The sequence below is a fragment of the Sceloporus occidentalis genome, unplaced genomic scaffold (assembly GCF_023333645.1).
Source record: "Sceloporus occidentalis isolate IW3139 unplaced genomic scaffold, rSceOcc1.0.p SCAF_2, whole genome shotgun sequence".
Classification (NCBI taxonomy): domain Eukaryota; kingdom Metazoa; phylum Chordata; class Lepidosauria; order Squamata; family Phrynosomatidae; genus Sceloporus; species Sceloporus occidentalis.
The window spans coordinates 54,653,631-54,679,084 of NW_028316982.1; the positions used below are offsets into that span (position 1 = coordinate 54,653,631).

General features: G+C 38.4%; 2 protein-coding genes across 7 annotated transcripts in view; one reads left to right on the top strand and one right to left on the bottom strand.

Annotated features, from left to right (window-relative positions):
- Positions 1–14,146, top strand: part of PCCB (propionyl-CoA carboxylase subunit beta) — a 42,361-nt gene extending 28,215 nt beyond the window's left edge. The window contains exons 13-16 of one of the 2 annotated variants that reach the window (XR_016280022.1): positions 5,209–5,307; positions 5,480–5,573; positions 6,035–6,210; positions 14,061–14,146. Coding sequence is in view for 1 of the 2 variants with exons in the window: in XM_089509446.1 (XP_089365572.1) it covers positions 5,209–5,307; positions 5,480–5,573; positions 6,035–6,156 (315 nt within the window). In the remaining variant the exon portion in view is untranslated. Of the gene's footprint in view, positions 1–5,208; positions 5,308–5,479; positions 5,574–6,034; positions 6,442–14,060 lie in introns of those variants that run through there. The other variant, XM_089509446.1, reaches the window with a different exon arrangement.
- The window catches only part of STAG1 (STAG1 cohesin complex component), a 195,302-nt gene continuing 179,993 nt past the window's right edge, over positions 10,146–25,454 (bottom strand). For all 5 annotated transcript variants that reach the window (XM_089509442.1, XM_089509441.1, XM_089509445.1 and 2 more), the window contains exons 28-34: positions 24,909–25,037; positions 23,835–24,040; positions 19,170–19,341; positions 16,662–16,772; positions 15,981–16,095; positions 14,803–14,883; positions 10,146–14,717 (exon numbers count right to left, since the gene is read on the bottom strand). In XM_089509442.1, coding sequence (XP_089365568.1) covers positions 14,694–14,717; positions 14,803–14,883; positions 15,981–16,095; positions 16,662–16,772; positions 19,170–19,341; positions 23,835–24,040; positions 24,909–25,037 — 838 coding nt within the window. In that variant the 3' untranslated portion in view covers positions 10,146–14,693. The remainder of the gene's footprint in view (positions 14,718–14,802; positions 14,884–15,980; positions 16,096–16,661; positions 16,773–19,169; positions 19,342–23,834; positions 24,041–24,908; positions 25,038–25,454) is intronic.

Genomic DNA, 25,454 nt, shown 5'->3' on the forward strand with positions numbered 1-25,454 from the left:
TGCAATATGGTTGCCCCTGATGTAGCCTAAGTGGGGTCTAATATCATTACCTGAAAGTTGCCCTTCTGTGCTAGTACCTAAGCTTATTGTGACTAATTAAAACTTGATTGTGAAATTTTAACTAGGGATCCTGGGTTATTCCTTCCAAGCAGGACAGGTGGATTAGGTTTTAGATTATGCTCCCAATGGGGAAAAAGACTTTTAAAATTAATGATCAATTAATTTATTTAACTTTTATAAAAACATTTGTATCCTGTCCTCTATCTAGACAGATTTAAAATGATGTAAATAATAGAAATAAATTTAAAAGGCTAAAAATATACTAAACAGTGTAAGAAATTTTTAAAAATCTGTTTAAATAGGTTAAAAATTAAAGGGTTTGTGTAAAACCAACTAGGCCACAAAAGTTGTAGTGAAGAACTTTTCGTTTGGCATCACAACAGCAGTATTGGTGCCAACTGGGCCTCCAAGGGAAAGGTATTCCATAACTCAGGTGCCACAGCAGGGAAAGTCCTCTCCTGTGTGCTCCCTGAGTATATTGTCTTTACTGATGAGACACAGAGGAGAGCCCCTCCAGCAGACTTTAAATCTCAGTCATGTGTATATTTATTATTATTATTATTATTATTATTATTATTAGGAGAGGCATTCCTTCAAGTATAGATGTCCCGAGCCATTTAGGGCTTTAAATGTTATTACTAGCATCTTGCCTTCAGAACAGAAGCATATTTACAGCCAGTGCAATTCTTTTAAAACCAGTGTTAGATGATTTTTGTACAAGATTCCAGTCAACAGTCTAGCTGCTGCATTTCTCTAGCTGCAGTTTCTGTCTCATTTTCAAGAGAAGCTCTGCACAGAATGCATTGCAGTAGCCTAACTGGGAACAAAGCGGACTGTTCAGCAAATATTCTGTCTGGTCCAGTGGCACTGAGAAGATATGTGTGGCTTCAGTTATCTAGTCTTTCTGCCCAAGCCAGGGCCACAATAGAAGATTTGCCTTTTGATGTACTGGGACTCTTTAATAAAGACACCCATGGAAAGCTAGAGCACATACAAAAGATGTTTGTGACTGCTAGAAAGTACTGTATGCTTTCTTCTCAACTTTACTAGAGGCAAAGGTATATTTGGCATAGATCTGGACCCATTCGCAGATGATCTTTCAGTCCTGCATTCTCAAGCAAACACTTCCCTTCTCAGTCCTCTTCTTCTTATGTAAAGAAGTAAACTTATTTGAGATTTCGCCCTTCTTACAAGAAAAAGGGTCAAGACACTGCCAAGAATTCCTCTGGTAACCTTTGGAGATCATCTTGCTCAATTCTGTTCTGCATGGCCTGACATCACCACCAACTCTTGGGTCCTCGAGATCGTCAGAAGTAAATATGCCATAGAGTGGGGTTTATCCCTCTCCAGGGTTAATCCTTGATATTCCCTCTTCTAAAGTTCTCCTCAATGAGGTCCATGTTCTCCTCCACAAGAGTGCCCTCGAACCCATATCTTCTCCTTTTATTTCATAGTAAACAAGAAGGACAAAGGACATCACATCCTAGATCTGAGAGGTCTCAACAAGTACATCCCACACAGAAATTTCACGATGATTTCTCTACCCTTTATTCTACTGTTGTTGAAGAAAGATTATTAGTTTGCCACTCTGGACCTCAAGGAAGTTTACTTTCACTTAGGGATTTGACCATCTCACCATCGATTCCTATCTTTTGTAACAGGATGGCATGCATTCCAATTTCGATTCCTCCCTTTCACCCTCCCCAACTGCTCCCCAAAAAGTATGGCTGTTGTGGTTGCGTGCCTGAGACAGAGAGGAATTGTGGTGTTCTCTTACATATATGATTGACTGTTTGTGGCAGACAATCCTCACAGTCTGAATAGTCATGCAGACTACACTTTGGATCTGCTGAATTTTCTTGGCTTAGTGGTCAACTGGGACAAATCGAACCTCATGCCCTGTCAAGACTTGAAATTCATTAGAGCAGTGCTATATTTGAGGTAGACGAGGGCATACCTATTGAATGATTGGTTTTGAATGCTCCTTGACTCCACACATAGGTGTCTGACTTCCAGATGCATGCCTGCACATTTAATCCATGTACTTTTGGGCCACATGGACTCCACAACTGGGGTCATCCTCCTTGCCATGAAAAATCTCTAGTCATGGTTTCTGAAGGAGGTCAACCCTCTTCTCGATGAGCCCTTCAAGCACCTTACATTGCCTCAGTATGTCCCAAGGTCTCTGACATAGTAGACAGATCCTTCCGGTGTTTGTACCAGGGTTCTCTTTCTACCCATGCCTCACACCAAAACTGTAACCACAGATGCTTCCCAGATAAGATGGGATGTGCATTTAGATGGACTGGTGATTAATAGGACATGGTTACCCTTCAAGCTCCCATCCACATAAAGGCACCTGAGATACTCACTGTGGAGAAGGCTTTCAGAGTTTCTGAACTCTCTTCTCGGCAAATCAATTCAGGTTGTCACAGACAACACAGCCACTATGTATTAGCTGAACAAACAAGAAGATACAAGGTCTGTGACTCTCCTTGACATCTGGCTCTGAATCTGGGATTGGTGCGTATTGAGAGGGATTTTTCATCTTCATCTTTCAGGCTAAGAGAATGTCATTGTGGACCAACTTAGCCAGTCCTCAAACGTGTGTCACGAATGAATGCCAATGATATATCTCTTCATCGCACACATCAACAAACAATGGCCTCTCTTCTGTTCAGAATTCAAAGAAAGGGCACCCTTGGCGACCCCTTCCTTTTTTAATGGAAAGGCAGATTGTGGTACATGTTTCCTCCATTTCCACTCATCACACAAGTCATAGCAAAGATGGGAGAGGATCATACATACTCATCACCCCATGGTGACTGAGGTAACTGTGGTTCATGCTTGTCCTCTGCCTAGCCTGGGGAACTTACATTCGTATCCCTCTGCAACCCAATCTCCTGATCATACACAACAGTCAAACTCAACATCCAGACCTGCAGACAATGAATCTTGTGGTGTGAAGAATTCACAATTGACTGACTTGCCTACTACTGTTTGACGCATCATTATGGCTGTCCACAAGCCTCCTATTTGGAAGTCTTATGCTTACAAATGGAAGAAGTTTCAGATCTTACTCTTTGAGTCTGGCCTTTCACCCTCTCGGATCCAGACCTGGAACATTAAAGATTTTCTCATGTCTTTGTTTTAATCAGGTCTGTCCTTTTCCTCCTTGAGGTGCTACCTTGCTGCCATTTCTTTCGAATTACAACTTCGGGGCCATTTGTCATGCTTCCAAGATGCTTTACTAAAGTCTTTCCTGAAAGGATACACAAATCTGCATCCTCCAGTAGTTGGACCAGTCCCATCTTGGAGTTTGGACTTAGTTTTATTTCATCTTTAGAAGAAACCATTAAAACCAATGGCTACATGTGAGCTAAGGTTACTTACTTGTAAGTCTGCTTTCTTCATGGCCATCACTTTGGCGAGAAGGGTGAGAGAACTTTGTGCACTTCACATTGACCATCCTTACCTATGACTTCATCTCGATAAGGTGGTTCTTCATCCCAGTAGCTTGTATTTACCAAATGCTATCTCTTTGTTCTTTCTCAATGAAGACATTGTTCTGCCAACTTTCATGGAGAATCCAGTATTGGAATTTGAACAAGCCTTGCATTCATTAAATACCCATAGAGCCTTTGCTTCCTATGTTCAGAGGACCTCAGGTCAAAGGAAGTCGAACAAACTCTGTGTGTTACTCCACTCCGAAATTAGGCTTACCAGTCTCCCCTCAATTCTGCTCAAAATGGGAGGTTTCCACCATACATCTGTCATACAAATTGGCCAAGAAGGAACCCCTGCCAGGGCGGTAGCTGTCTCATCCGCTTTCCATGCTGGAGTATCACTGAAGGATGTATGCCGTGTGGTCCCAGCCTTTGATATTTATCAGCCATTACAGGATTGATGCTTCTTCTAGAGCTGATGTGGCTTTTGGGAGAGCTGTTTTGTTGTCAACATTGAAGTAACACCTTGGAGGGTGATTGCGTATCTGCCTTTGGAGGTTTTTAAACAGAGGCTGGGTGGCCATCTGTCAGGGGTACTTTGATTCTGTGTTCCTGCATGGTAGGGAGTTGGATTGGATGGACCCTGGGGTCTCTTCCAACTCATATTGAGGAGGGAGCAAGCTTGTTTTCTGCTGCTCCAGAGACTAGGACCCGGAGCAATGGATGCAAGCTGCAGGAAAAGATTCCACCTCAACATTAGGAGGAACTTCCTGACAGTAAGAGCTGTTCGACAGTGGAACAAACTGCCTTGAAGTGTAGTGTAGGCTGGATGGCCATCTGTCGGGGATGCTTTGATTGTGATTTCCTGCATGGCAGGGGGGTTGGACTGGATGGCCTTTGTGGTCTCTTCCAACTCTACGATTCTATGGCCATGCCACCTTTTTTTTTTTTGACAACCTCAGGGATTTTTCTTCTTTTTTCTTTTTTGGCTGTTCAATAAAATGTTGTTGTTGCATCTTTACAAGTGTGCTTTATTTAGCATGACACCCATCTTCCTGGCATAGGAGCTTGTTAATCACCCAATTGTGTGATTAACAGAGAGCATGAAGGAGGACAGGCTTTTTACCTGTAACTGTAGTTTTTTGAGTGGTCTTCTGTGAATTCATCGTCCCCACTAGTGTGTCCTGCTTCCTGTGGTTCTAGGGATGCTGCTATGCGGGTTCCTTTGAAACTGAAGGAAATAGGCAGGAATCGGGGATATATATAGGATGGGTGGAGCTGCCACCAAAATTATTATATTTATTTGCCTAGTGATTCTCAAAGGTTCTGAGTATGCTCTGTGCTGTAAAGCCCAATTGTGTGAAATCATAGAAGACCACTCAAAAAACTAGTTTCAAGTAAGCAACCTGCCTGTGGTAAGCTAGTTTCACCAGAATCTTTGTGTTGTGTGCGACTGCATCCTATGAATCACCCAATATAAAGGGTCTTTTTATGTTAATGAAAATATTTATGTTCAGAGAAAGTATATTGAAACAAAGGACACTGTGGGATGGATACTTTGGCTAGCTCACATTATCTATTTGGAATGACTGCCTGAAAAGGTTGAAGGAGAATGGTCTTTCATACTATTGTGGTCATAGCATAAAAATGTAGAGGTTGAATACACTACGTCTGATAATAGTTACTGCATTTCTTGTTCCAGGCTTATGGTGGAGCATATGATGTGATGAGTTCAAAGCATCTAAGAGGTGATGCAAATTATGCATGGCCAACAGCAGAGGTAGCAGTGATGGGTGCCAAGGTAAATACAGGCCGCATTTGCGTTTGTCTTCCAACAATTGCCATTGTATTGGTTGTTGTTTTTTTCCATTTTGTTTCCTTTTTCACTCCACTTGTAAACATTTAAAATTGCAAATATATCAGAAAGCTAAACTTTATAGTCAATCCATATTTTTGTGCTATTCCTATCCTAGGGAGCTGTTCAGATAATTTTCAGAGGAAAGGGGGCACATGCAGAGGCAGAATATGTGGAAAAGTTTGCAAACCCTTTCCCTGCAGCAACCCGAGGTATGGTGGCTTTCAGATTTGTTACTGAAATCTTTTCAAATGCAATTACAGACAGTATTACAGTTGATGGGAACATCCTGATTAGCAGTCATTTTTTCTCTTTCTTCTTTCATCCCACTTTTGACATAAGTCTTTCCACGTATCTTTTCCCACTGTTACTAATTACTGTTACTAACCACTCATTTTGACTCCATCATTCCCTCTTTGGTGTGAAGGAGATAATCACAATGGAATGATTTCCAGTAAGGCAAAACAGGTATGGACAACTGTTGAATTACTGTTTTTGTTCTTCCTTGGACCTTCATGGGCCGAACCCAGTGTCTTGGGAAAAGTATTTTTGGATTCTTTTTACTAAAACAGATCAGCCCCTTTAAAAAGCTAATATGGACAACCTATAGTTGATTCTTCAATTATATGCTCTTACACAATAGTGGAAATTAATTTCAAAATCTGTTTAACAGGGTTTGTAGATGACATTATCCAACCTTCTTCTACTCGACTTCGTATTTGTCGCGATTTAGAAGTGCTTGCCAGCAAAAAGCAATCCAATCCTTGGAAGAAGCATGCCAACATTCCCCTTTGAAATTGGTTTAATGGAAAGGGGTAATAAAATATGGGGGAAATCAGTGGACTCCAGGTATGCCTGTTGATTAAAATTTTCTGAAATACATGGAAATTTAGATGAGGTGCATTGAGAATACTGCCGTTGAAGAGAAATCAGTGGCATGTTTTTATATAAATTTTAAAATGGCAATTGCCAAATCCTATGAGATAACCTGTGAATAAATGGAACATAATTCAGAAATGTAAACACTGCATATTATAACAGAAACCGTACACTACATGGAAATAAAATATTTACATTCCTTTAAATGAAACATCTGTCTGTGGGGAGGTTATTTTAATATAACTGATAAAAAGATTATGCAGAACATGGTATGAACAATAAGGGATGGAAATCATAAATATTGTTTTCATCAGAAAAAGGCTTTTACAGTTCTCTGTTGCAGATATTATTCATTTTATTCATTATAAGCCTGTTTACATCAGTTTTGATTAGGAAGTGGCTGATTACTAAGGGGGTTTCTCCGTATCCTTTAAGGACAGTTTGTATGAAGTTTCCAGAAGATTGTTCAGAGAGTTTTCGCAGTATACTTCTTGGAGAAATGCTCTAAGAATCATGTTTGATTCCTAGCAGGCTAAGATGGTTGAAAAATATTTAACTTACTATGAATGTTTATTTTTGCAAAATGCAGAGAGAATGGGTGGTTGATACTTGCTGAGTTGTCATTCTGGGATGGCAGGAGGAGCAATGCACCAACATTGGGTTAAAGCCTGTGCACCCACTAATGATTCAGGGGCCTATGTTCTTTTTCAATTTTATTTGTTAGAACTCCAGCCCTTCCCAGCCAGTTTTATTGTCCAGCCCTGCCTTGCCTAGCCTAAATCGTTATTAAGCTCCCTAATCCTTAATTTTTCAACACCCTGATTATCACTAACTTAAAAAAAAAACTGGGGGTGTGGATTGCTCCTCCTGCCATCCCAGAATGACAATTCACAATGAAAACCAATCACTTATTCTTGAGATGGCACAGAGCAGCACTCCACTAATATTGGTATTTCACCAAGTCTCTACATTTGTTGAACCACTGGCAGCACCACTGTTCTACCATATGCTGCCTGCTCTAACCAGAACTTGTCCAAATTATAATGCATCAATGTTGTTGGTTCTGTCCAATGAGCTACATTACATGTCTTCTGAAAGATTGACCCAGCAGCAACACCAACCCTCCTCCTCAAACTTACACAAGTTTGGATTCACTGACTGCGTTGCTAACTCTGAAACCCCACATGCAGAATTGCCACCAGAAATGCAACTTTAAAGGAATCACAAGTAGCTTCCTTCAGTGGCTCAAAAAGGAGATCTTGACAGTCTGTCCAATACCAGAGATAAATCCAACTTGGACACCTATGAACTGTCTGGAAAGATGTTCAGGTTGCACAGCTTAAAAACCTTTACATATGTGAGTAGACAGTGAGTTTCTCTCCAGCTTAATTATCATAGACAAGGCAGCAACTTGCTTCCTCAAAGTGTTTGGCTTTCATTCTTTCCGCAAACCATGCTGTACAAATTGCAATATGTGCTTCACCTGCACCTGCATGGAATGGCTCATACACCATTCTTTGAATGCTTTTCAAGTCCTGTTACATTTGTGTGTGTGGAACTTTGATGGTAATATTGTCCCAATTACTCCATCAGAGTAACCTTGGGCTTTTAAGCATTTCCTTTTAATGTCCAAGCAATCAGATGAAGCCATCCCAGATTGGAATGCAAAACTCGATAGTATTTTTTTGTTTTTTGTTGAGGTAATTTTTAGACCTATAGTTTTCTAGTGTGGTATCAGAAACCTTTGCAGACCTCTGGTGTGAAACCTTACCCAAGGTACTAGTTGTATGGTTGAAATCTTATCTTTGCTAATAGCATCATGTCTACTGTTTTGAAACACATTAACTGTTTCAGGTCCCTTTTCATTTTCTCTTTTTTTCCTGTGATAAAGTTAGGCGCTTTACAGACCGCCCAAAAAGGGTGGTCTGCCGGCGCCTCTGTTTCCGACACCAAGAAGCCTCAGCCTCCAAATGGGGAGGGTTCCTGGCAGCAGAAAAAGCCACAAAAAGTGGCTTCTTTTTGCGGGGCGGTAATGATGCTGCAAGGCGCCAATGGCATACTTGCGGCGTTATTTCTGCGCCGCGACGTGCAGACGCTAAGCGTCCGCAGCGTCAAAATGGCGGCACCCATGTGTATAGGGCCCCGCCATTTTGTATGTACTAGGGTTAGGGCGTCCGGAAGGGACGCCCTTTTGTAACCCTAGTACGTAATTTTTGCCCATGTGGAACGGGCCATAGATATCCTCTCATGGTATCAATTTGAGCCCCTATATAACACTGCAATGGGCCTTAAATGACTTTTCTCTTAATTTAGCAGACAGCCATACTTTTCCAGAATTTGTATTGTGTGTCTCAGATCTTCCACAGTCTTTCCCAATTGGCCTTTAACAAGATGATGTCTAGGTAAAGAAATAACTGCCCTCTGCCTGAGGTAAGGTATCAAGAGGATTAAAAACTTTGCGAACACACTTGGTGTTGATACCAGACAAAGTCAGTGCTCTGATCTGGAAATGGCCTTCCTGAAATCTCAAATACTTCCTGTCCCTTGCTGCCATTGGGACATGAAGATAACCTTCCTTTAAATCTACTGAAATCATGTAATCCCCCAAACTAAATTTGTCTTTTATCATACCGCATGTTCAAGTACCTGAGATTCAAGATGGGTCTGTATCTCCCATTGTTTTCTGAAACTGTAAAAAAGAAGGAATAAATTCCTCAATACTTCTTTTCTTCTGGCACTTCCTCTACTGCATCAATTTCCATCCAACACAATAATGATAATAATGTTTATTTATAACACCCTTTCCCCCTTCTCCTCTTCCTCCTTTGGCTGAGCTGGGTTGGGGGCAGCATGGCCTGGCCATCTGGCCCCCTTTCCACCGTAGCTTAGCTGCCCCAGGAGTGTAATGGTGGTGACAGTGCTCCTCTTCAAGCAGCTCTGACCAGCTCAGAATGGAGCCTGAAGGTGCCTATTCAGGCCTTACCTCTTCCCCAGACTCCCTGCACAACCCTTGGTCACCTCCGCCTCCCCGTCAGGACCTGCACTGCACCGTTGTATGGGGGCTTACTTAAAGTCCCATTGTTCCTAATAGGGACAACGGGACTTGTGAAGGTTAGATGTATGAATGGCAACAACAATATAAGAACTGAAGTACAAGTTGAGTCTCTCTTATATGGAATTCTGAAATATTCCAAAAACCAAAACCTTTTTCACGGGTGGCTGAGATAGCAACAACTTTGTCTTCAGATAGTTCAATCTACACAAACTTTTGTTTCATGCACAAAATTATTCACAATATTGTATAAAATTACATTCAGGCTATGTATATAAAATCTATATGAAACATGAGTGAATTCTGTGTTTTGACTTGGGATCCATCTCCAAGATAACACCTTATGTATGTCTATGCAAATACAGGTATTCCAAAATCCAAAAAAGATCTGAAATCCAAAACACTTCTGGTTCCAAGAATTTCAGACAAAGGAGACTCAACCTGTATATAAAAAAGTGTATTCATATAAATTGGTTGAGAATATAATTGAATAGGAGAAATACAAACAATGGAATCTGATCTACTCCAGAAGGGAATCATGCAGACCACCAGATGTTGTTAGATTGTAACTCCCAACAGACTAACTGAAATAAATGGCACTTACATTATATATTTTGTATGTATTAACAAACAAGGAAATATACTAAAACGATTGAGCCAACTTTGTTTAGACTTCTATACAAAGTATGTGCTTTCTGCTTTGGCAGTAAAGATGAACTCGCTCATCAGTTTAACAGTGGCAATACATCTGGCCATGAAAGAAATCCTCTGGTATCAAATGAATTCATTCAGAAAAAATAGTGATAAACAAGCTAGTTAACACACACAAAACAGACCATGAAAATATAAACTGGGGAAAAAAAATCATTGCATTTTATTATACCAGAGTAACCTGTTTCAAGATTCTTCTGTACTTGTTAAGTAACACTACAATAAAATTTCAGTACAAACAAGAGCTATACAAAAGGGTGCTTATGCAACCCTAAATATGTACAAATCCCAGGTTAGACCATTTGATTTCTGCTATGCTACTGTAGCCGAGATCAAATTTAGGCAGTGATTGATTCACATTTATATGTGTATTGGTAAGGAATAGACAGATGAAATAGATGAAGCAGAAAAATAGGGTTAAAAACAGGATGAGATGACATATGACATGAGAAAGAACAAAGAAGCTTTTTATGTATGTTGGAAACAAGAGAGCATGGATGCATGATCACATATAGTTGAAGGCAGAAACACAATGCCCCCAAACCAGCAGAATTGTCTGCATTACTGCATCTTCAGTGAGTAGTATATGCATCATCACCTTGTGTTAATGCAAAAAGAATAGTAAATACTATTTGCCAGGAGTAAACGTTTTAATTAAAAAATCAGAATAATTAATTTGGACAAGATGGGCAAGACTACCTGCCTATGTATATTTAATCTAGGTTAAGACCAACAGCTGATGATGGACAAGATGTAACTGAGGGCAAAATAAATCTGGCTGATGCAGATTCCAAATGACATCTCCAAGTCAAATATGCATCTCACACTCAATTTATAGTAAGGCCATTAACGTATTTATTTTTTATTATTTAGGGTATTTATACTCCACGTTTCAGCTCTAGAGGCTCTCAAGAGTATGAAGTGATAGCAAACCATAAACTTCATTAATATTTGAGGCTTTCGTGTGACACTCTTTATGAAGCCTCTCTGCTGTCCATATTTTATGTTCTTTATTATAGCTGTTGGTCCCTTTGGGAAAAGCGGTTGCTTCAAGTAGTGCTCAATATCTCTAGTTCTTAAACTTCATATTAAATATAAGAATATTGATATTTAAACTTTCTCTCAAAATTTGGATTTTGTTGAACCAAATGAATTGAAAACATCTAAAACATGAAAGAACTTCCAAACATTCTAATGACTGTTATCATTCAAGGATGAAAATACAGTCAGGGGTTTTAAAAGCCTGTAAAAACAGCTCACGTTCTTTATCAAACTGATATTACTGATTCCTTCTTCCATTGGTGAATATGTTCCCTTACCTGAGAACGAAGCTGCTACATCCTTCTGAAAAAAACCTCTAATGGAAGCAGACCATTAGAGATAATAAAAGTATTTTATGAAGAACTATTGAATTTACCCTCCTTTATACATCAACATTTTTAATGAATACCAAGAATCTACTAGCAAAAGAAATCACCCAAGGAAACTTAACACAAGATATTCCCAAATGCCAATTCAACAATTCCCAATTCTTAGAATACATGGGAGACAAGGACTCAAGTCATCAGAAGAGAGGATAAAGAAAACATACCTGGAGAAACGGATAAGGCAGTTGGTTTACTAAATTTGTCAAAGCCTGTACTGCGGTCTAATATACAATGGCAAATGCTTCCATCCCTAAAAGATATCCCCCCTCCCACATATGGCAAACCGGATCCGTTGGAAGATCTCCTCATGATCAGTTTGGACAAACAAAGATGAACTGGGAGCCTGAATAATGTTTCTGGCCATTTTAACCAAGAATTCTCTCAACTCAGTACTTTTTCTTATTTTGCCAGACAAAGATCTCAGTAAGCCATCACATCAAGTCAAGAACTCCAGCACATCACCACCTCAACACAAAATCATCATGACTGTTAGTTCATCTACCAGTGTTCCAGCACTTTAATACATTATTCTGAACTTGATAATTGTGATTTTACAGAATTTGGAATGTTACTTTGGCCAAAAGAGAAAAACAGGAACCATTTTTAAAAAAATTAAATAAACAAACAGACCAAAACAAACCATCTCCCAAAAGAACAGGGCAGCAATAAGTGCTGGCCAATAGGAGTGTATTGTGAAATATCGCAGGCCTCCATAATCGTACTCATATCAACTCCATACCCTCTCAGGACTGCTGTTTACGCACACATTCTAGGTGCCAGTGGTGGATAGCAACAGTGGTGAAGAATGCCTGAAAACCCATTCATGGTTAAAAAAGGAACTGAAACATTTGTTTTTATTGCACAACAAAAATCCCCAGAGAAAGCCACAGCAAAAAACCTCAGTGATTGCTCAGCCCAGAATGCTGGGCAAACAGCAATATAAGCAGATATTAGGACTAAAATAAGCAGACATTAGGACTAAATAACTTTTTGAGCTTCACTCTAAGAAACTATTTAGTGGAAGACAAACCAAAGTGAAAGCACTCTTTTACAAATGCTTTTGTGGAAAAGACTCCACTGCACATGTGATTTTGAGGAGTTTATTAAAGGAAAAGTGAAGCATCAGTTTTAAATTGTACAAAAGGAAAAAAACCTCATATTGTAAATGTACAATTTACAGAATTACTAGCAAAACCAATCAAGGAGACACATTAAAAAAACCTATTGGTTGCAAACTGAACGGGAAACCCATTGGAGGTAACTTGCTTGTAAACGGTTTTTGTTTTACAAAGTTCTATTATGATCAATGAAAACTTCATTTTCCATATGAGGGCCTCTGGAGCACAAGGCTTATCTGAGGTGGACATAGTTCAGCAGTAGTTATGCCACTCTGCCCACAAGACTAAACTGCTATTGTGCCCATTCCTGACCACTTTCTTGAGATAACTTGTCCTGAAGCAACAACCCAGTGATTTAGCAGCTTTAAAATTCCTAACAGCTACCTTGAAGGAATGACAGGATTAGTGGGTAAAAAAAGTTTGGCAATCACAATTCGAGAACTGTACACTTAGGAGAATAACTCCCAACTGCTAAATGAAAGTAACATGATTTGTTTGAGTTTTGTCTTTGTCTCCACAAAAGCTAAGCATTATATGCGCCTTGTATTCATTAGAGGATCTTTTTAAAAAGGGAAAAAATTAGTTACTGTATTTTGCAGCTGCTACAGAAACATCTCTGACGTGGATGCACTGTATTCGAGTCAATTTAGATTTGCTTTCAAGCACACTAACATTCATTCTCCAAAAAGAAGGTTATTATGGCCCTATTTTCACAGATGCTCTTATTAGCAGGAGCTGTGTGCTCAGCACCACTGGGGGAAATCAGTCCTTTAACTACATTAGCAGCTACCAGGAAGAATTGTAATAGTGAAGCAGAATGAAAGTCCAGATCACCGAAGACAATGAAGGTGTCTTAGAACAATGAATTAGCTGATTACTTTTTGGATTGTTCTGCTTTTTTTTCTTTTCTTTTTTTTAGAAAAATCATTCAATAATTACTCTTAATAATGCACAGTTAACACTGAGAATGTAGCTGTATTCCATTGTAAGCTTAAGAACGTCACCATCTAAGCACAAGTTTCTATGCAGCACATACAGTAAATCTAACTGGCAAAATTAATTTACAAAAATAGCACAAAAGGGTATTTACGGCATGAAAAGTTAAACACTCCTCTATGGTACAGTTAAAATTGCTTTGAAAATGCAAGTGAATACTGTTCCCCACCCCTCCCCTCTTTCCCTGTGATGTATGCTTCATAGGAAAGTTGCTGCTTTTGTACCTCAGGTCTGACAGGGCATGAAATAGGTAGTAGAAACAGCAGATAGATTACTGTAGAACCACTGGTTTATTTTACTGAGAATATTTTATTTGCTGGTATAAGTTGCTAAAAATGCACAGAACAAGTACCAATAGAAAATGTGCTGTTGTGTGTTCCCCTAGTGCTATATAAAATGAATGTTACACAGCATCTGTTGGAAAAGTGGCTTCATGGACATCTCTTATTTTATGCCCTATTATAAATAAAAATAAATCTTCTCAGAAGTATAAAATCTGGGTTTTTTTCTTTTCAGAATCTGACTTTTTGGCAGAGATGCACACATCTGACTTCTAACCTCTTTTGTAAGAGTATTTCTCTCTCAATGGTCAGAGAAGATCTAGAAGCGTACCATACTGCTAGTCACATCCAGTGTGTTTAACAACACTTCTCCAGCCAGGATGGCCTACTGATAGCATCACTGCTGGTCAATGGCTGACAGGCATAAATTTAATAAAAATGGCTAGCTTCTAAAACATAAAAAGGCAAATGTTAAAACATTTTGAAGTTGTACAGCAGAAAAATAAAGTTAAAAAGTTTTGTTTTCATTCAATGTTTTCTGAAAACGTGTAGAACAGTGTTTTTAAACTGTTTTAATTTAAAATCTTCTCCCCATCCAGAAAAAGAACCTGTATTAGGACTGTCAAGGACAGGGAAACAAATGATTTGTAGGTCAGCCTTTCTGAGGTGACTGATTGACCAATATTCCTTTGTTTCATTAAGAAGCTCCTCTTCTCTGTCATTACAAAAAGGAAATGACCTTAATCATTTGGTTAAAAATCAAACCAAATCACATCAAAAATGTGGTTTTCATATAAGCTATCACAGTATATAGGCCTTGAGCTCTAAAGAACAGAGTTCCACATTTGTATAATGTCTTCACCAGACTTCAGAACATTGGCATTCCAAATCCCTGAAAAGATGATGGAGAAAAAAAAGTTACCCACTGGAGAAGTATTCAGTACTGAAAGTGGCAAAAACACCAGCTGAAAGCTTACCGAATCATCCTCAATAATAGCTGCAGAGTCGAAGAAGTCTGGCCTCAACTCTGCTCGTTCTCGTCGGTTTCTTGAGGGGGGCTGGAAAGGAAAAGCTGGTCATTGGATTTGAGTAATGAATATACACTTTATGAACATGAAACATGTTTTATTCTAGCTCGCTCTAGCAAGGATACAGAAGTGTTCTCTGTAAAAATTTAGAGAAGTGCAACAGTTTCTAATGCTCAAACCATGGTGTTCTGATGCCGTAAAGCTGTATACATGGATGTTAATGTTTCAAATACTAATAGGAAAACATGTAATTAATTAAATGCATCTTAACATGCGGCGTCCATTTCAAAGCTTGGCAAGCCAATGCCTGGAAATATTTATTCCAATACTTATTTCAGATGGGTTTCCCATGACAGCATGGATGAGAACTGTGTGGATCTCCAGATGTTAACTGCAGCCCCCAGCATTTCTCACCACTGGCCAAGTTGTAATCCAATTTACTTTGGTATTGGGGTTTAGTTCCAGGACTCCCCATAAATACCAAAATCCATGGATGTAGAAGTCCCATCAATACAACGGCATAGTAAAGTGGTGTTCCTTATATAAAATGGCAAAATCAAATTTTGCTTTTACAAATTTATATATTTTTTCAATATTTTCAAGCTGTGGATGTTTGAATGTGTGAATAAATAGTTCATGGATATGGAGAGCTGACCACATATGGTAGACTGAACAATTCCCCCCTTGAATTAGAGACAAGCTCATCAGCTTACTGAAGGAATAATACAATTACAGGTAAGACAAACAATTCAGGGAGTTATTAATGGGCAAAATAAATCAAAATTAAAGTTGATGACTGAGTTGGCCAGTGGTTGCGTGGTACTTCTAAGTGGCAATTTTCATTTAAAATTGATATACATGGACATAAGTAGAGGAATACTGACCAATACCATACAGAAGCTGGTTAGCACTTTGCAACCTGCAGTTCTAACCTCATACTTAATGGCTAGCATAAAAATGGTTTGGCCAAAATTAGGCGACAGAAAGAAAGTAGGGATGGGATTGTAAGGCATGGAAAGTGTGCCTATTAATACTGGAAACTACTGAAATGATTCTTAGTTGCATCATTTCACTAGAAGTCACTTCAACTGCCCCAAAAGCTGCATTTATAAATGAGATTTACTGACCAGATCAATGACCATGGTATCCTCAAACTCCTCATTCATATCCTCTAATTGACCTCGCGAGGACATCATTACATCTTCAAAGATCGGCTCAGCATCATCCTCCATCAGACCCCGCCTTGTTGGGAGAGAGAAAAAATATATACTGATTATAAGGTAAACAGCACTGGCTCTACTTTCACTTGTTTTATAATACTGGATAGGTATCAATGCAATGGCTATAAACTTTTTTAGGAGGAGGGGGTCAATGACTTCTCTAAGAATGAGGAATCTTATGTGTACCAGAAAAATAAATACATATACATAAAATATTGCATACATTTATTTTAGTGCACTGGAAATTTCCTTCACATAGACTGATTTGTAACAGATTTTTTTTTACAATAGAACAAATTTTTTAAAAAACTTTTTTCCTGGGGACCCCCATAGGTGTCCTTAGACCCGGGGTTAAACACCCCTGATTTACTGTAAGCAGCTTTGGAATTAAAAGAAAAGACATATTAAGGTGCTAATTAAAATGTTCATAAGTAAATAAACCCAGCTGCGGCACGAGTCAAGGAAGCCCTTGAAAGCAAAGGAAAATAAAGTTGCTACTGTTATTGAAGCTGAGTAACTTCCATTCAATTACTGCCCAATTATTAGTCACCAAGTATATCCCTGACTCTTGTCAGCATCTCTACTTACACTGCATGCCTTACACCACTTCTTCCTTTCATGTAGTTCATTCCCGTTCTGTCCTTCCGACTTAAGTCTTCTAATTTCTGCTGGCCCAGCCAAGATATCTGCATCTGAGGACTTAAGAATGAAGTCACTCATCAATCAGACTGATAGCTGACATACTTGGCTTATTATAAACTACCTATAAGAAACATGTACTGTATTGGATAGTTTCAAATTAGGATCAAAGAGTTCTCAACTCATATTCTCACTCATCGTGTTCCTTAAGTGATCCTGAACCAATCAAAATAATTTCATAGACTAACCTACCTTGCCTGGCTGCTGTGAAGATAAAAGGGAAGAAAGAGGAGAACTATGTATGCTACTCTAAAGTCAATTGTGGAATACTTTTTCCTGAATTCATATTCATAGTGGGTTACAACAATGTGATAACAAAATAGAATTAAAAATGAGGAAGGCCAATTTCACCATTTTAAAACCCTGAACAGATCACTAAATTTAAATTTTAGTATTATTAACAAACATATGCCTAAAATGGTTAGGCAATGTAAAAAAAAGAAAAGAAAATAAGTAATGTACAAGGATGAATCAACAAGATCCTACTCTCAGGATTGAAATGTAAGAGTTTTTACATTCTAGAACACTGGAAACAGGGATTCTCTGCTTCCTCAATAAACTTCCCAACTCACATTGTTTATTACCCCCTGATCCCCCAGACAGGCTTTTGGTGTGTGATACTGGGCAGGTGGCTTTAAGAGGAGATGGGCAACATTCATTTCATTAACTTTCTTAACACTTAAAATCAAAGAATTTGATCACCAGTTTGGGGACAATAATAGCAATATACCTGCAACACAGAAGCACTGCCAAATAGGTACAGTAATACAGTTTGCATCTTCCATCAGGTTTGCAGCACTTCTTTTCAAGGGAAGTTCTCAAGATAATTTATTTCCATCACATTTCTCTGAATATTTTTGTTATATAGAATGTGACTGCACAGATATTATAGGCTCCCATTTTTTGTTGGGTATCATGTCTTTAGTGACTAGCTTTTAGTGACACACTAGCTTTAAGTGACTAGCTTTTAGTGACAGAGGCAGTGGTTGATGTTATTTTATTTTATTTTTTTTAAAAATTCAAAAGTAGGAAAGAGCCACAGCAACTCACTTTTTGTAATGTCCCCCCAATCTAGCCTTTTGGTTAAAATCTTTGTTTATTTATTTAAATTTATCCAGCCTTTCTGGATCATAATTTACCCAAGACAAGTAAAACAGAACATCTAAAACGATATTTTTTATGTTTTATATAAAATCATTTATGGAGTTCAAAGTTGAAACCGTATTAAAGTAGACATTCAATTAAAACACTATTTTTATAACATTAAAAATTAAAACAATGAAAATGCTTGAAAAACACATTAAATGCTAAAATCAGCACACCTAGCTGCACATCACTGAAGATCTGTTTAAACAAGTAGACAGTTGCCTACTGGTGAAAAGAGAACAGAGAGGAGAAACACTGAACTCTAAGAGCAGCCATGGAGAATAATCTCAGAGGATAGTAGGATAGAGAGAAAGGCCTGCACCAAAGATGCTAAAGTTTGGGTAGGCTTGTATGGGGAAATGAGTTTCAGATAGCCTGGACTAAGCCGTATAGTTGAAAAACAGTACTTAGAAGTTTTGTATGTGATACACAGAGACAATAGTGAATGATCGGATATAAACATAATCAATCATAAAATATAGTAGCATCAGATTAAAACTGTAATGTTACTTGTATCAACAAGTATTCCATGGAGAATCTGTACTTAACTCTTTCAAAATTTCTGATGCTTAACTATCTGAAACAGTATTTTTTGTCTAGTATATTATTACCAGGGCTAAATGTCTTAAAGGCACCAGATCCTATCTGATCTTGGAAGCTAAACAAGGTCAACCCTGGCTAGAACTTGTATGGGAGACGAACACCGGATGCTGTAGGCTTTATTTCAGAGGAAGGAACTGGCAAACCAATGTTGAGTATTCTATCCCTAAGAAAACACCATGAATTTCATGGGGGCACCATAAGTTAACAGGGGACCTGAAGGCATACACACACATTCACAATCATCGACATGATGCCTTTCAGATATGTTTTACAACTCCCATCATCCTTGACCACCGGTCATATTAGTGGAGATTGATGGCAGTCGAAATCTAAATTATCTACAGCAGGTGGGGGAAGGTTAGAACCCTTCATGTCAAGCAGTTACGGAGCTAGACTTAACACTATGGAAGGGTCTTAACTATGTTTCTGTATATTTCTGCATGATAGGAGTCAGACTAGATGGCCCTTGTGGAACCTCATGATTTTATAGTTTTAGTATTCTAATATTCTACTAATGTTCTACTACATTTGCTTGCATTTTTAAAAATATACTTTGATAAGCTCAAATGGGTTTTGTCATAATTTTCATTTCAGCAGTATTTTAAATACAATTTCCTGTCAGTATAAAAGCATTTAATATGTACATACTTGTGTAAAAAATCTTGTTCAGATCCCGGTTCTGATTCATGCTCCTGAATTTGCTCCCCAATTTGCCGTGTGTTCTCTCTCAACACTGTAGATGTGAGCTGTGGTGTCTGTAAAGCACCTGGAGTCTGGATGGTGTCATTTCTATTCAGCCACGAACCTTCGAGATTCTCATCTGACACAGGGTAATAAGCAATTAAAATTATATAAGTGACAGATAATGTAGTATTTATTGAAAGATAAAAGCTTTAAAATAACGTAACAATAAGAGTTATAGTCCAACCATGCAGAATGTACCAGGTTAGGAAGGGCTGCTGTGGATCATAAACAAAAACAGTGCCTTTGTACAATATGTACACATGCTGTTTTCCTGTAGTATTTGTGCTAGGTGCATCAGTGATGTTTGAGCTCAAGTGTATTAACTGAGCTGAACAGAGTAAGGTATTCATTAAGAAAATGTAACTGCTGGGCTTATGAGCTGTTATGATCTGTATTTTCCATTCCAGATTTTTAAAACCTTTATACAGTCTGTAAAATCTTGTCAATCATAATTAAAATTATGTACATATTTGATTCGCCACTTTCCCAGCTAAAATTACTTGCTAGGATGATATGGAGGAACAGTGGCATATCACTGCTTTGGAGTGGGATTGTAGGGTTGCCATAATTCTCTACTAAAAACCGGGACAAAATGTAGGACAAAATTTAGACCAAAATATAGGACATTTACGGATCTCCATTTTTCTTAAATGTCCTACATTTTGGGCTACATTTTATCCTACAGTTGTCCTATATTTTGGTCTAAATTTTGTCCTACATTTTGTCCCAGTTTTTAGTAGAGAATTATGGCAACCCTAGGCAGGGAAAGGATTAGAGGGGATATGTCCTCGACTGAGTAGTGTTGGATTTTCTGTAAACACTTTTCTTGAAGCAGAATTACTGATTTGACTGTCAACTGTAACATTCTTAAATTTTTAAGTTCATAATATGGGCTGAACATCTGACCTCACTCTTGACAGAGAAGGAAACCTGACAAAAACATTGTTTAGATGAGAATAAATTTGCATTCCTTGACTCCTTAGGGAAGTAACCAACAATAATATGATCTTCAATAAACTAGTACAAACTGCAAGACTTGGAAAGTCATAAAATTTCCCACCCTGAATTAGGGGGTTAACCTCTGGGACCTTGACTATGCTATGGCTCCTGTCTAAGCTCAAAATGTGAATGACCGACCCCTTTCCAGTCTAAAATATCTGGAATTGCATTGCCTGGAAAGGCCATGAACAAAAGGGACTAAAAGGAGAGGAACAGCGTGTCAACTGGTATTTCTCTGTTTCTGAACTGTGGGCATTCCTTTCTTTTTATCATTTGTTTCCCTGGTGATGGTCTTAAGGACATGCTCTCCACCAAAGACCAGTTATTTAAATTGGCTCCACTCTGCTATCTTAATCATACCAATATCTTTGCTATTGAAGATGTTCCAATAAGTCTAACACTGAAAGTAAGGGGATTATATATGGTATAAGGCATAGAAGTTATAAACATTAACAACACATCTATGTTGTTGATCCAAACCCTAAATTCCCTCAAATTTTCTGTCAACACCATAGCTGCACTGGAGATTATTGGTGGCTGAAGAAGATATATGAACAAATGTCACAGCCCACTTTAGAGCAGTGTCAGCTCTTTTAAAATTTCCTCCTCCTTGGGTGAAACAAACACCTGCCACTTTAAGTGTGAAGAATAAAGCTGTAATGGCCACATTTAAACAGGCATCTTTCAGAAATTCCATTGCCTTAGACTGAAGATATAAAACTTAGGCCTGATACAGACAGGCCAAAATAAAGCTGCTTCGAGTCACTTTGCAAGTATGCTGTTTAAATGATACATGCGTCCTAAGAGTCCAGAAACTGCACCAAACCCTGCTCCAGTCCTAAGGACTGGAGTGCAGCTTTGGTGCAGCTTCCAGACTCTTGGGATGCATGCATCATTGAAACACCATACCTCCAAAGTGACCTGAAGCAGCTTTATTTTGGCCTGTCTGTATAGGGCCTTAGTCTCCTTCTTCCTAACACAGAAACTGCTCAATCTGCTTTAATAAATTCTTCAAAATCAGAAGAAGAAACTCCCTTGGGTTTTTTTCCTTAAAAAAAATTAGATGCCCTTCATTTTTCTGTGGTAACAGAAATTCCAGGCTGTTAATCAACTATCTCAGCTTCAGTCATTAGAGCTAAGACTGCTAGTAGTTTTGATAAGAGAGGAAGGAAATCCTTCTTATTTAATGACCTATTATTACAAAATGTTCCTCTTCTTCATCTAAGTAATAATTAACAAAACTGAAAGGCAGAAATATTAACTCTACCTCTTCAGATACAGAAAGTTTACATGCAGCTATGTCTTTATTATTAGGCAAGTTTGGAATATCCTCCTCAGATGAATTCTGAACTAACTCCTGATAAAGATTATACATTTCTGGCTCTTAGAAATAGGCCATTTAACAGAATTAGCCTTGAAGGCATGAGTGTTTGTGAAGATGTAGAAACTATCCCATCAATGATGATAGGAGGAGAGTATTTAGATTTCATTCCATCCTTCTTCACCAAAGGAAAGAATCTGAGAAACATTACCCAAATTTGTCCACTAAATCTGAATAATTTTTTTTCAATTAAATCACTCTCATTAGTATAAAAGGGGCTTGACACTGCGTAATAAATGCAGACATAACATATTGAAGGTATCTTAAAATGGTTATCACCAAAAGCACAGGAAGGTGGTAAGAATATCTGCTAAATCACAGCAGCTGTAGTAATCAGGCACAGCTGTGGGAAGCCAATGCTTCTATCACCAAATCCATCTAAATTCACTGTTATTAATGTGTTTTTCAACCCCCTTATAGAGAGAGTTTTCAAGCAGACTTGTCCTCCATCATCTACTGATTCACTAATTTTGTTCATGCAGTTTATGAAAGAACAAAACCCTGCCTCACATACTATCTGCTCCCCTGAATGCAAAGGGATCTCATAGCAACTTTGAGACTAACTGAAAGAAGTTGGTAGCATGAGCTTTTGTAGACGCATGAGGAAATAGACTAAAGTCTACAAACGCTCATGCTTTTCATCTTCTTCCTTTTAGTTAACATATATGCGTGTGTATAAGTTGACCTCATGTATAAGTCAAGGGCAGATCTGGGGGACAAAATCATTGATTTTGATATGGCTAGTGGATAAGCTGAGGGTCAAACTCAGGGGCATATAACAAAGGATCTACACAGAGAGAAAAAAACACCACTTTGCTACCTCCTTCTCCCTCTCTGGATCTCTCTAAGGGTCACAGTCTGGGCATTCAAAATGTGGACACAAAACTCCAATTTTCCTCCCTTTCCCACAACTTTCCCCAAGGCTGATGGCTTGCAAAAAACAGGAAACAGACCTCCAATTTTCCTTCCGTCCCTACAACCTTCCCTAAGACTGCTACCTTATCAAAAGAGAGACCTCCTATTTCCCTTCCTTCCCCACAACTTTCCCCAAGGCTGATGGCTTGCAAAAAGGAGACACAGATCTCTGATTTCTCTCATCTCTGTCCTCCTTCCCTTCTCCACAGCTTTCCCAAGGCTCACAGAGATGTATTGCTGTATTGACCTGTATATACCTAGGATTTTGGAGCCCATTTTTGGACTTAAATTTTTCAATTTATAGACGAGCATATACAGTAATCCCAAAGGTGCTACAAGATCCCTTTGCATACTGATTTTCCAGACTAATACTGCTATGGCTTTGAGTATCTTCTCCCCAGAGAGACAACCAGTAAAAGGGAGAGTGGGAAGGGGCTTCAGAAGAAATATAGGATTCAAAAACAGAAGGGGCAGGGACAAGTAGTAAAGATAGGGAATGCATATAAACCAAGAAGGCTAAGCAACCAAGTAAGAGGATGATGCAAAGACAAAGAAGGTTTAGGTTTACATGAAGAAAACATCCAGAAAGTGAACAGGAGCGAAGGAACAACCTAAACTGGGCAAAAGGAAGAAAACTGAGGAAAAGCTACAGTTCAACATTATAAAAGACTAAAATTAGGTCCCCTGCCTTCATAAATGGCAACAGGAACTAATCCCTGTCTCAATGGTTCCTTTGACACAATTCAAAGATATAGCTGTGCTAGTCTCCTTTGGCAGAGGTGGAGAGACAAAACTCACATAAAATCAATGCCACATATTCACACAAGGATAAATAAGGATCCACGGTGTAGTTTTTACTTCTTCCATATCTGCTTTAGGAACAGTTTGAAGAAATTCTAATATGTAACTATTACTGATGTTAGAATTCAAGAGATAGTTGTGTTAGTCTGTAGAATCTGTATGTAGAGAAATCTTGTAGCACCTATAAGACTTAACTAAAGAAAGAAGTTGGCAGCATTTCATAGACTTAAGTCTACTTCCTCAGATGCATCTGAGGAAGTAGAATTAAGTCTGCAAAAGCTCATGCTGCCAACTTCTTTCTTTACTTAGTCTCAAAGACGCTACAAGATCCCTCTATTATTGATGTTATCTGCTAAGAAATATCAGTTCAGTAAGAGATACATTTAAATATTATAAAGTCACAGAAAAGTCCAATTTTATGCTACTTTAAGTCTGGTCTATAGCATAATTTAATTCCTCAAAACCATACTTACCCTCAACTCTTTTCTTGTGCAGTGGTGGTCGGCCTTTTTTATTTCTCACTGAAGAAGCTTTGCTGCTGCTGCTTCCGCTATTCACAGACATCCTATCATCCTCACCACCTGTAACTAATGAATTTCTATAGGAAATCAATGGTAGCCATACATCTTCCCTCCTTTCCATCATCTGTTCTGTTAGGAATTTTTCTAAATAGGTGTGACTGGGAGGGTGGGGAATAAGGAAGAAAGAAGAAGATAAAGGATAAAATCATTAATAAAGTAGCTTTGACCACAGTGTAACTTCTATAGTTAGTAGCCACCACCTGTCTGGTATTCACCTGGATCATCTACAACCTGGCTAAAGGCTACCATTTCCAAGTTAGATTTGTTTTATTATGAGAGAGAAAAATTTGACTTTTATCTGTTATGTACTATCCCTGTGTTTTGATGGTTGAGTGTGACTGTGTATGTTGAGATGTGTGTGTGTGCTACAGGCATACTTTTCTAATCATAAGAACATGGTCAGAAATAATGCTATGCAGGATCAAATATGTGATTTGGTATCTGAGGCTCAGACCCATCTTTGCCTTTTTTCAGGGTTGAGGCTAGTTAGTCGTTTTTTAGCTTCACCAAATTGCCTTTAGTGAAATGAGTGTTTGGGACTTGACATGCCATCTTTAGAGCAGGGGTGGCTCCAGCTGCTGTCGGTGTGCAATTCCCAGTTGTCCTATCTAGCAAAGCCAATAGTGAGGAATACGAGCTGTAGTCCAACAACATCTGGAAAACTACATGACTGCTGCCTGTAGTTTGGTGTGTGAAACAAGGTGCTGCAGTAATACAAGCACTGAGATGAAAAATTTGGAGCGCCACAATTCCCTTGGATAGTGATTTTTAAGATCCAAGGATTCTAAATTTACAGAAATTATCACTGAAAGTAATTTTATTATTTTTATTTATTTATTTATTGTATTTATACCCTGCCCTTCAGCCCTAAAGGTTCTCAGAGCGGCTTTTTACAAGGCACACTACTCTTAGCTTCGTGCCCAACCATCAATAAAGCCACTTGACAATTGACAAAATATTACTTACACTGTCTTTTTGTCCTGCCGCAGGAGTTTAGAAGAAAATTCACTAAGCACTTCCAAGAAAGCAAGATTAGGAGGTGGATATTCTTGTCCTTTCTGATTTTGATATTTAAAGGCAAATTCTATGCCATCTCTGAAATAAGATGCAAAGGACTCAGTCATTCACAGTTACAGACTTACATTTGTATTTCTTAATAGATTTTTTTTTAAAAAACTGTGTCAAATGTTTTAGTTAAATCCCACAAATTTAAAAGAAAATACCAAGTGAAGATTTTTGAAGATGCAACGCAGAAATGGGCTTTTATGGCAACAGATCTTAGCATTACAGACTCTTAGGGTTGGAAGGGACTGATGCATATGAGTGCATATATCTCTTTTATATTGTGGTATGCCTAAATATCCTAAAACACAAGATCCCATGTGATCTTGAAAGCTAAGCAAGGCTAGGTCTGGAAAATCCTATGAAACTCACGGAGTCGGTATAAGTTGACAGATTACCTGAAGGCATTTATACATGTTGTTGTGGTATGCCTTCAAGTTGCGTCCAACT